General features: G+C 45.7%; 1 protein-coding gene across 1 annotated transcript in view; it reads left to right on the top strand.

Moving 5' to 3' along the window:
• The window catches only part of LOC141127824 (immunoglobulin superfamily member 3-like), a 48916-nt gene extending 39577 nt beyond the window's left edge, over nt 1–9339 (top strand). Inside the window, 3 exon segments of the mRNA XM_073614633.1 lie at nt 179–595; nt 3406–3802; nt 8779–9339. Of these exon segments, the coding sequence (XP_073470734.1) occupies nt 179–595; nt 3406–3802; nt 8779–9031 (1067 nt within the window). The 3' untranslated portion in view covers nt 9032–9339.
• The last annotated feature ends 3706 nt before the right edge of the window (nt 9340–13045 follow it).

The raw sequence follows: 13045 nt of genomic DNA on the forward strand, positions 1-13045 counted from the left end.
CCCCTGGTGGGGTGGAGGTCTGAGGGACGCCTGGTGGGGTGGAGGGCAGAGGGACGGATGAGAAGTCAATAGAACGGTAAAAATATTGGGTAATTTAGAGGGGGTGACCAAGCTTTGACTTAGAATCAGAGTTCTGCCTTAAGAAGGGCCCCATGATGACTTTTTTTTTCCTCCTCAGACCTGAACCTCCAGTTGGATCAACTTCCTCATAATTTAATCGTCTTGGAGGGCAACAGCTTCACGGTGACGTGCCAGGTACTAAACCGCACCCTGCCGGAGTCCCGCCTGTCCCTGGAGTGGCTGGTGTGGCGGGCAGGAGAATCGGAGAGGAGAACTTTGGCTAGGTTATCCACTGAAGCCATCACTTTGCCGCCCCCTGAGGAGGAGGATAGGGGGAACCCCGACCTGCCCAGCTGTCTCTTCCTATCCCAGCCGACTCCGGGCCTCTACACCCTCACCCTCCATACTGCCGAGGAGCAAGACAGTGGGGCCTACAGCTGCCGTGTACAGGAATGGCTGCAGGATCCAGGGCGCCAATGGTACAAGAGGGCCGAGGACCGCTCAGCCGCCACCTATGTCAGTGTGCGACAGCCTGGTGGGTTTACATGGTGGACTGCGAGGAGGCGGGATCATTATATGGGGCACAGAGGACGTTCTATAGGGGTTAAGAGGCTAAAAAACAGCTTTACATACAGGACACGTCTCACCGGAAATATTGTAGTGGAGATTAATTGCTGCTAAAATATATTGCCATTGATTACAGCTTCTAGTTGGTGAGCAAAATTACACAGTTACTGATTGCTCTTCCTGAGTGATTTGTAGTAAGGGAAAAGATAACGTATTCACTTCCTCTTCTTTCTAGAACCTTCTAGATTTCCGATCTATCCAGTACTTCCTATTTTCTCATCCTCACTATCTCTGAGTATTTCCTCATCCTTCTTTTACAAGACTCCCGTAGGCTCCTTCAGGGTTGTAGATCATTTTTCTTGTACATCTTCCGCTCCTGTACAGCCCCCCCAGCACAGATCTCTCCCTTCTTAGTACAGATCGCCCCCCAGTAAAATCCCCCCTAATTACAGCTCACCCCCAGCACAGATCTCTCCCTTCTTAGTACAGATCTGCCCCACCTTAGTACAGATCACCCCCAGTAAAATCCCCCCTCTTAGTGCAGCTCACCCCCAGCACAGATCTGCCCCTCCTTAGTACAGCTCACCCCCTATAAATATCCCCCCCTTAGTACAGCTCACCCCCAGCACAGATCTGCCCCTCCTTAGTACCCTTATTACAGCTCACCCCCAGTAAAGATTCCCCCCTTTAGTACAGATCCCCTCCTTAGTACAGCTCACCCCAAGTACAACCCCCTCAATAAAGATCTCCCCACTTACTACAGCTTATCCCCCAATAAAGATCCCCCCTTAGTGCAGCTCACCGCCAGCACAGATCTGCCCCTCCTTAGTACAGCTCATCCCCAGCACAGATCTGCCCCTCCTTAGTACCCTTAGTACAACTCACCCCCAGTAAAGATTCCCCCCCTTTAGTACAGATCCCCTCCTTAGTACAGCTCACCCCCAGTAATGATCCCCCATTAGTACAGCTGACCCCCAATAAAGATTCCCCTTAGTACAGCTAACCCCCAATACAGATTTCCCCCTCTTTAGTACAGCTCACCCCCAGAATAGATCTATCCCAATAGGCTGACCCCCAGTAAAGACCCCCCTCCCTAGTACAGCCCACCCCCAGTACATATTCCCCCCCCCACTTTTAGTACAGCTGACCCCCAGCACAGATCTCCCCCTCTTTTTAGTACAGCTCACCCCCAGCACAGATCTATTCCTCCTTAGTACAGCTGACCCCCAGTAAAGATCCCCCCTCCCTGGTACAGCCCACCCCCAGTACATATTCCCCCCCTACCTTAGTACAGCTCACCCCTAGCACAGATCTGCACCTTGGTGGCCGCCCTGGACCTGTGTGACCCACCTCCATTGAGAGCCAGTCACACTTGCTTGTCATGCAAATTGGATTCGGTAAAAACATCACATATGTGACCCCGGCCTCAGAGTGCGGGGAAGCCCTTCCCTGGCTGTGTCATGTGACCGAGTCCCAAGGAGGGGGATCAAGAAATATTCCTTTGCTCAGATCTGACACGGGGAGCTGCAGTTCAGACACCAGGAGTGGCAGCTGCAATGGGTAGGGGGCTGTCAGTGTTAGCTCTAGGGGGGGCCCCTTTATCCCTGAGTGTTCAGGAAAGGAGGGGATATGGATGAGAGACGAGTGTTCATTAAAAGAGAGGGACCAAGGAGAGGAGAGTGTTCAGGAAAGGAGGCGATACCAGGGAAAGAAAAGTCTTCAGGATAGAAAGGAGAGAAGAATGTATAGAGAAGGAGAGACGAGTGTTCAGGAAAGGTGGAGAACCAAGTTGAGGAGAGTGTTCAGGAAAGGTGGGGATAACTAGAAGAGAAGAGTGTTCAGCGGTGGAAGTGGACCTCAGGAAATCTCTCCAGTAAATGATGGATACAAACATGAAGGGGCCTCTGGGAGCCGAGTGGAGGAAGGATGGGGGGATATGAAAGGGGCGATGGGGAAGTTTCAGTAAACTCTAAGAAAATCTGAAATGCTGTATTGGAATCATAACCCGAAAGTCAGTTCTAGAAAGAGAAACCACAAAAGAGGATGTGACTTCATATCTCTTCCTGAATGAGGCTGATGATAGAAATACAAACCACACAATATATTCTAATGATGAGGAAAGGTTTTACTACAATCTTTATGTACAACCGTTGTAATGAAATGACCGGTCTTCACCCTTACTAGGCATGTGGACATACTTTTCCTCTGCTCTCTGCTGTCATTAGACATCATAGAGCTGCATCTAAAGGCACAGAGCTGATTGGATCGGCTCTGTGCCATGATGTTGCTGTGATGACCACTCCCAGCTCCCAGCACTCCACAATGTAATACTGTTTACATTGGAGAGACCTCCCCTTCTCACAATGGAGTAAGGGAATCCTCCATTCATTAAATTCCCCGGGTTGTTCAGAGAAGGTGGCAATTCTAGGTGGGGGGGGTGGGTAGTGGGAGTTTAAAGAGCCACTGACTCTTGTGGAATTGTTTTGGGGTATTTAAAGTGCCAGCCTCCAATGATAGGGGTGTAAATGGAAGTGTGGTTTTTGTGGGGGGGTGGTGGTTAAATACCACCGACTACCAATGGTGTGGAATTTTATAAAGTGCCTTTGATCACCATGATGGGGGATGAGGTTTATTAAAATATCACCAGTGGGTGGTGGAGGGTTGGTGAGAATGAAGTATGGGTCATGGTTGGGTTCAGGGATCAGTTTGGGGAACCATGGCACCATCTTTGAGGTTTTGTGGTTCTGATGAAGTTCTTATCTTCTCTTTTGTCTGCAGAAGCCGCTCTTCCCCTTGACGTCAATCCTCAGAACATGTCGGTGATGGACGGTGAGCACGTCGCCCTGGACTGCGCCATCCTCTCCCGCTCCCGGCCCGAGTCCCAGCTGGCCGTGTCCTGGTCCTTCCATGGTGGAAGCCGGAGCGTGGAGCTGGAGACCATCCTAAGTACGGACCGCTCCGGGGTGTGGAGCCCGCTCAGTCTACGCTGAGAGGGCTGACTACAGCAGATCCAACTGTCCCCAACCGCCTTCAAGCTGCGCGTTCCTCAGGTCACAGCAGGGGATTCTGGGAACTTCTCCTGCTCTGTACAGGAGTGGATGATGGGAGCTCGCGGTGACTGGTATCTACTGGCTCAGGATGAAGCTCTGATTGGATCGGTCACTGTGAAGGGAAAAGATATGATGGGAATATATATTTGGGGCAATCATCAAATAATCTCAACTCTGGCAAAACAGATATACCAAAAGTATTGGGCCGCCTGCCTTTACACACAAATTAACTTTAATGGCATCCCAGTCTTAGTCCGTAGGGTTCAATATTGATTGGCTCCACCCTTTGCAGCTATAACAGCTTCAACTCTTCTGGGAAGGCCGTCCACAAGGTTTAGGAGGGTGTCTATGGGGTATGTTAGACCGTTCTTCCAGAAGAGTATTTGTGAGGTCAGGCACTGATGTTGGACAGGAAGGCCTGGCTCGCAGTCTCCGCTCTAATTCATCCCAAAGGTGTTCTATATCGGGATTGAGGTCAGCACTCTGAAGGCCAGTCAAGTTCCTCCACCGCAAACTCGCTCATCCATGTCTTTATGGACCTTGCTTTGTGTACTGCTCCAAATCATTGGGTGGAGGGGGGATTATGGTGTGGGGGGAGGGGGGTTATGGTGTGGGGGAGGGGGATTATGATTTGGGGTTGTTATTCAGAGGTTGGGCTTGGCCCCTTAGTTCCAGTGAAGGGAACTCTTAAGGCGTCAGCATACCAAGACATTTTGGACAATTTCATGCTCCCAACTTTGTGGGAACAGTTTGGGGATGACCCCTTCCTGTTCCTACATGACTGCCCACCAGAGCACAAAGCAAGGTCCATAAAGACATGGAGGAGCGAGTTTGTGGTGGGAATAAATATAAAGTGTAAATTATGGGTCAGGTGAGTTGTAATTCTGTTCAGATGGTCTAGTAATCCCACACACCCCGGCTACGTTTTATAGCCAGAGGGCAATACCATGATTCAGCACCCTACGTGAGTACTTCTCTCAAGAGCCCCCCTGGCCCTGTATAGGCTCCTGGACTGAAATTACTTCTACCGATTTTAACTGCACGCTGTGAGCTGCTCACCATGTGCATTAGAAGCTGCACCAGGGAGGGAAACCTATAAGCAGAGTAAACTCCAGCTTTGTATGAGGTTTGTATAGCCGGGGCGTTGTCTCCTGTGTGTGATTGAGGAGAACATCAGACGCGGGTCAGAGGGTCCCTCTCTATCTCAGTGGGGCGGTGTGGGTGACGGTGCTGAGGCTGTCAGGCCTGCTTTGTGATTGGATACAGCTGGTCCTGTGGAAATTCGCTTACCCAGCGAGTCTGATGGAGACTTTTTTCCTACCGTTTGAATTAAAATGCACAAGTCTGAGCTGCACCACATTCAAATTCTACACACAACGTATCATATCCAAGAGGAAAAATGTCATATATTGCAGATCACCAGTCCTTATCCTGGAAAACCAGTGCAACCACCACATTTCTCTTTATTTTATAATAATATTAATAATAATCTTTTTATTTATGTTAAATATACATTATAACTATATAATACAAGTATTACATTTTATTATTTAATAAAAAAACTATAATAATCATTATAAACCCCTATGGGGAGATTTACTAAAACTGGAGCGTGCAGAACCTGGTGAAGCTGTGCATGGGAGCCAATCAGCTTCTACCTTCAGCCTGTTCAATTAAGCTTTGGCTATGATGATATTTTATTATGGTGATATTTTATTATGATGATATTTTATTATGATATTTTGGGTTTTATTTACTAAAACTGGAGAGTGCACAATCAGCCCCATAATAAAATATTATCATCATTTTATTATATTCTTTATTATTTCTATATAAATATATATTTTCACTGTATATTTAGCATATATTTAATGCAAGTACATACATGCAATTATTAAAATAATGATCATATTTTACTATGAGTATTTTTCTATTTTTAAATTGTTCTATGTATTTACATAACTATAGTGATAACAATTGTATTTTTCTTTTTTTTTTGTAATGTAAATACATAAAATTACATTTTTTGAGCCTTATATTCGATATTATGTATGATAAATATACATTAGAAATCTATAATTATAAAAAAAATATAATTATAAACATTGTAAAAATATTTGTTTATTTTTTAAATTGTTGTCCTATTATTTATTAATAATGTTATTGTTATATTTGACATGATATTTTTTAAATGTTATTTAATGTTGTAGTTAATGATATTATAATAATTTTAATTATTTTCTTTTTAATATAAAATAAATTATATATTCAAGTGACAATAAATAAGTGTGTGTATTTTGTTTGTATGTGTGTATATTATAATATATCTATCTATCTATCTATCTATCTATCTATCTATCTATCTATCTATCTATCTATCTATCTATCTATCTATCTATCTATCTATCTATCTATCTATCTATCTCTATCTCTATCATCTCTATCTCTATCTATCTCTATCATCTCTATCCTCTATCATCTCTATCTTCTCTATCTCTATCATCTCTATCCTCTTTATCTCTATCTCTATCATCTCTATCCTCTCTATCTCTATCTCTATCTCTATCATCTCTATCATCTCTATCTCTATCTATCTCTATCTCTATCTCTATCATCTCTATCTCTATCTATCTCTATCATCTCTATCCTCTCTATCTCTATCATCTCTATCCTCTTTATCTCTATCTCTATCATCTCTATCCTCTCTATCTCTATCTCTATCATCTCTATCATCTCTATCTCTATCTATCTCTATCCTCTCTATCTCTATCTCTATCATCTCTATCTCTATCGTCTCTCATCTCTATCATCTCTATCTCTATCGTCTCTATCTCTATCGTCCCTCATCTCTATCTCTATCTCTATCTCTATCATCTCTATCGTCTCTATCTCTATCGTCTCTATCTCTATCGTCTCTATCTCTATCATCTCTATCATCTCTATCTCTATCGTCTCTATCTCTATCGTCTCTATCTCTATCATCTCCATCTCTATCGTCTCTATCTCTATCGTCCCTCATCTCTATCTCTATCTCTATCATGTCTATCGTCTCTCATCTCTATCTCTATCGTCTCTATCTCTATCGTCTCTATCTCTATCATCTCTATCATCTCTATCTCTATCGTCTCTATCTCTATCATCTCCATCTCTATCGTCTCTATCTCTATCGTCTCTCATCTCTATCTCTATCATCTCTATCTCTATCATCTCTATCCTCTCTATCTCTATCTCTATCATCTCTATCTCTATCTCTATCATCTCTATCTCTATCATCTCTATCTCTATCATCTCTCATCTCTATCTCTCTCATCTCTCATCTCTATCGTCTCTCATCTCTATCCTCTCTCATCTCTATCCTCTCTCATCTCTATCCTCTCTCATCTCTATCCTCTATCATCTCTCATCTCTCATCTCTATCTCTATCGTCTCTATCTCTATCGTCTCTATCTCTATCGTCTCTCATCTCTATCGTCTCTCATCTCTATCCTCTCTCATCTCTATCCTCTATCATCTCTCATCTCTATCTCTATCGTCTCTATCTCTATCGTCTCTATCTCTATCGTCTCTCATCTCTATCGTCTCTCATCTCTATCCTCTCTCATCTCTATCCTCTCTCATCTCTATCCTCTCTCATCTCTATCGTCTCTCATCTCTATCCTCTCTCATCTCTATCCTCTCTCATCTCTATCGTCTCTATCTCTATCGTCTCTATCTCTATCGTCTCTCATCTCTATCCTCTCTCATCTCTATCGTCTCTCATCTCTATCCTCTCTCATCTCTATCGTCTGTCATCTCTATCGTCTCTCATCTCTATCCTCTCTCATCTCTATCCTCTCTCATCTCTATCGTCTCTATCTCTATCGTCTCTCATCTCTATCCTCTCTCATCTCTATCCTCTCTCATCTCTATCTCTATCATCTCTCATCTCTATCTCTCTCATCTCTATCTCTATCTCTCTCATCTCTACCTCTATCTCTATCATCTCTATCTCTATTATCTCTATCTCTATCATCTCTATCTCTATCATCTCTATCCTCTCTCATCTCTATCGTCTCTATCTCTATCGTCTCTATCTCTATCTCTCTCATCTCTATCCTCTCTCATCTCTATCTCTATCTCTATCATCTCTATCTCTATTATCTCTATCTCTATCTCTATCTCTATCGTCTCTCATCTCTATCTCTATCTCTATCATCTCTATCTCTATTATCTCTATCTCTATCTCTATCGTCTCTCATCTCTATTGTCTCTCATCTCTATCCTCTCTCATCTCTATCCTCTCTCATCTCTATCCTCTCTCATCTCTATCCTCTATCATCTCTCATCTCTATCTCTATCATCTCTATCTCTATCGTCTCTCATCTCTATTGTCTCTCATCTCTATCCTCTCTCATCTCTATCCTCTTTCATCTCTATCGTCTCTCATCTCTATCGTCTCTCATTTCTATCGTCTCTCATCTCTATCCTCTCTCATCTCTATCGTCTCTCATCTCTATCGTCTCTATCTCTATCGTCTCTATCTCTATCGTCTCTATCTCTATCATCTCTCATCTCTATCTCTATCGTCTCTATCTCTATCATCTCTCATCTCTATTGTCTCTCATCTCTATCCTCTCTCATCTCTATCCTCTCTCATCTCTTTCGTCTCTCATCTCTATCGTCTCTCATTTCTATCGTCTCTCATCTCTATCCTCTCTCATCTCTATCTCTATCATCTCTATCTCTATCATCTCTATCTCTTATACACACACTTATTTATTTTCACTTGAATATATAATTTATTTTATAGTAAATAGAATAAAATTACTATAATATCATTAACTCCAACATAAATAACATTTAAAAATATCCTATATAATATTAATAGGAAAACAATTAAAAAAAAAAAAGTACAAAAACTGTTTGTAATTATATTTTTAATTATAACTATAGATTTCTAATGTATATTTATCATACGTAATATCAAATTAATGTGTATGTGTGTGTGTATATGCATATGTGTATATATATATATATATATATATATATATATATATATATATATAAAGTGTATCCACAACCAATCAGAATAAGATGCCTGACTGTGTGTTCCCTCCCCCGCGGAGTCTGACCTGCAGTCCGTCATCTGCTCCAATGACGCCCTCTTCTACCTGGTCTTCTTCTACCCCTTCCCCATCTTCGGGATCCTCATCATCACCATCCTTCTGGTGCGCTTCCGGAGCTGGCCCTCCAGCAAGACGGGGGAGGGGAAGAACGGCGTGCCCCTCCTGTGGATCAAAGAGCCGCACCTCAACTACTCGCCCACCTGCCTGGAGCCGCCCGTCCTCAGCATCCACCCGGGCACCATAGACTAAAGAGGAACTCTGCCCCATACGCTGTGCTCTCCAGGATGGGCCGAAGTCATTGGGGGGGTGGTGAACCACAGAGGCCGTTGGGGGATATTTTGTGCTGTGCACTGAAAAAAAAACCCTTCTTTGTTGGCGAGAGCCAAAAATCCTGTCTGTGCGCTTTACAGAAAGAGGGGCGCAAAGGACTGTGGGACGTGGTGGCTTCTCTCTGAGCTTCCTCCTTTACGCATTTCGTCGCCATGTGTGTACGGTGGGATCTCACAGTTGGACGCCCCCGGGACTCATCTTGCTGGGAGCACTCATCTTATTGGACAGGGGGGAGGGGAGGGGTGGGCGGTTTCCTCAAGCAGCAGGAGATTGTATTGACTTTGAAAGCACACTTCACCCCAGGCAAGAGATGTTTAGTGTGGCCCTTGGGGGGGTCCCCGCTGGGATAGCCAGGTGTTGCTGACGCTGTGTCTGTATAGCAGCTCTTCCTGTGAATCCTTCTGCCTGTGGATCGTTTTTTTTATATGTAAATCTTGTTTTTATCCCGTGATATTTCCTGTTATGTTTTTATTTGTTGCGCTATGGGATTGTGGGTAACTGCTGGATTTCTGGTGGTGACCGCCATCCTTGACCGGGGTGGGGGTGGGGTGGGGGGGTCCAGTCTATAATGCACTCCAAGAGTGAAAGTGTTTTAATGGAAGGGTTTCGCTGACTCCACCTTCTTTCTGAAATCCGCCCGGTCTTCCTACGGTGGACGGCCATCTTGTATCCGGAGGGTCCGTATCCCGAGTCTTTGCCCATTTTTCTTGCAGGTTCTCTACAAAACATTTGATTTGCACCGTTTTTACAGAAATTTTCTATGCGCACTTCTTGCCTCCCCCCATACAGCGCCCACGAAGAGTCTTCCTTTTTATATACGGATACATTTCAGTTCTGCCATTGGATAAGACGGGGATTGTACATAACTATGGGCCATCGCCACACACCACAAACGGGGGAAGGGGGGGCCTTGTATAGCTGAGCTGCCATAACTCACCGGTGCCGCTTACTACAGTGCGTGCACTTCTCCCCCTCCCCCCACCACATGCCAGAGTGGAGTTCTGGTTGGTTAGAGGTGAGCGGAGAGTCGGGGCCCCAATGTTGGTGAGCGGAGAGTCGGCGCCCCAATGTTGGTGAGCGGAGAGTTGGTTCCCCAATGTTGGTGAGCACCGGGGGGGCATGTAGCCATCACCCCCCACCTTCATTTTGTGGTATATTGCACTGACGATGTTTTTTTTATGACCTTCATTTGAGAACAGTAAAGTTTTGTGTCTGTTTCCTGCTTGTTCGGGTGTCTTTATTCCGATGGGGTTTGCAGGGGGACACTAGTGATGTATAGGGGCACAGCTCTGCAGGAGGACACTAGTGACGTAGGGGCACAGCTCTGCAGGGGGACACTAGTGACGTAGGGGGCACAGCTCTGCAGGGGGACACTAGTGACGTAGGGGGCACAGCTCTGCAGGAGGACACTAGTGACGTAGGGGGCACAGCTCTGCAGGGGGACACTAGTGACGTAGGGGGCACAGCTCTGCAGGGGGACACTAGTGACGTGGGGGCACAGCTCTGCAGGGGGACACTAGTGACGTAGGGGGCACAGCTCTGCAGGAGGACACTAGTGACGTAGGGGGCACAGCTCTGCAGGGGGACACTAGTGACATGGGAACTCAGCTCTGCAGGAGGACACTAGTGACGTAGGGGGCACAGCTCTGCAGGGGGACACTAGTGACATGGGAACTCAGCTCTGCAGGAGGACACTAGTGACGTAGGGGGCACAGCTCTGCAGGGGGACACTAGTGACATGGGAACTCAGCTCTGCAGGAGGACACAAGTGACATAGGAACTCGGCGCTGAAGGAGGACACTAGTGACGTAGGGGGCACAGCTCTGCAGGACACTAGTGACGTAGGGGGCACAGCTCTGCACGAGGACACTAGTGACGTAGGGGACACAGCTCTGCAGGGGGACACTAGTGACGTAGGGGCATAGCTCCGCAGGGGGAACACAAGTGACATAGGAACTTGGCTGTGAAGGAGGACACTAGTGACGTAGGGGGCACAGCTCTGCAGGAGGACACTAGTGACGTAGGGGCACAGCTCTGCAGGGGGACACTAGTGACGTAGGGGGCACAGCTCTGCAGGAGGACACTAGTGACTTAGGGGCACAGCTCTGCAGGGGGACACTAGTGACGTAGGGACACTAGTGACGTAGGGGGCACAGCTCTGCAGGGGGACTCTAGTGACGTAGGGGGCACAGCTCTGCAGGGGGACACTAGTGACTTAGGGGCACAGCTCTGCAGGGGGACACTAGTGACGTAGGGACACTAGTGACGTAGGGGGCACAGCTCTGCAGGGGGACACTAGTGACGTAGGGGGCACAGCTCTGCAGGGGGACACTAGTGACATGGAGGCACAGCTCTGCAGGGGGACACTAGTGATGTAGGGGGCACAGCTCTGCAGGAGGACACTAGTGACATAGGGGCACAGCTCTGCAGGAGGACACTAGTGACGTAGGGGCACAGCACTGCAGGAGGACACTAGTGACGTAGGGGCACAGCACTGCAGGAGGACACTAGTGACGTAGGGGGCACAGCTCTGCAGGAGGACACTAGTGACATAGTGGCCAGCAGGAGGCACATGCTGAGGCCATCTGACTCACCTCCATGTAAAGATTCTTCAGGCAACATAACAAAAAGAATAACAAGTAACAGCACACATAAATGAGCAAATATATGATGGTAATAAACCGAGTTAAGGAGCTTTTATGCTCCATAGTGTGAGTATCTTGCAGCATCTTACTCGAAATCAAGGAGATTAAACTGAAGCAGAATAGAAGATAGACAAGGACGCAAGAAGGAATTAAAAACTGAACAGATTTTTTGACTCAAAGACAATAGCAGACTTGTATAGAAGTAGCCTGTCTCCATCCTACGTGACGTCCTCTGAGGCATGGTGTAACCACAGCTTGGAGGTCCTGATGTAGCACAGTAAGGTAGCTGCTAAGCCCTGGTGTAGGCACGTGCTGGACCCACTTCAGTGACATCAGGTAGTGGCATATGCAGCTGCTCTTTGAATTTATGGAAGATCATAGGGCAAAGGCAGCACATTTCAAAGGTAACGCCCTCTTTGTCAAGCCTGCACATAATAGGCGACACAAATGAGAGATGCGCTAAGTTGAGCAGCACAATACCACTATTAATGGTATGCTGTAGGCCTGTAGTGGTATAGGGTTGCTCCACTCAATATCTCTCTGGTCTATAAATCTCTGTGTCGCCATAAGCAGGCTTGACAAAGAGGGAATTACCTTTCAAACACGTTGGCTTTGCCCTAAGGTAAGTCGCCTTCCATAAGTTCAGAGAGTGGCCACAGACACCGGTATCTGACAGTCGCTGAACCTGGGGCAGCTACCTTCCTGTGCTGCATCAGGACCTCCTGCCTGCTGTCACTTAGGGCGTCCCTTAGAATGGAGACAGGCTACTTCCACTTAGGTGTGCTATTGTTTTTCAGTAAATCTGCTCAGTTTTTTTTACTCCCTCCTGTATCCCCGTCTATCTTCCATTCTGCCTCAGCTAATGTAACTCTGCAAGAGAGAAGATCAGCGACATAGGCACTGATATATAGTTATTATCTTATATTATTTATTTATTTTATACAAGTGTATATTTTATGTAACACTTAAAAGATTTTTCAATATTTATTGAACAAAAAATGTTTTCCCTGAAGTTTTTATTGCTCAGATCAGCTGAATTTGCGGCATGTACAGGATATTGATTTGCGCACCATGTAAAAGTCAATTCTTAGAAGTGGTTTCTGATCCATTTCTGGCCTGGAGGGAAGTGGTGGTAGCTGAAAATTAATGGTTAAAAAATGTCACATATAAAACATAACTATACACCTCAATGTGGCTTCCTCTTGCAGATCATTGTGCTGAAATCATCATTAGCAGGAGGTGGTGCGATCCCCAAGTGACCCCTATACCAGTGTACGGTCCCTGTCTT

Source organism: Aquarana catesbeiana, linkage group LG02 (genome assembly GCF_042186555.1).
Source record: "Aquarana catesbeiana isolate 2022-GZ linkage group LG02, ASM4218655v1, whole genome shotgun sequence".
NCBI classification, from domain to species: Eukaryota; Metazoa; Chordata; class Amphibia; order Anura; family Ranidae; genus Aquarana; species Aquarana catesbeiana.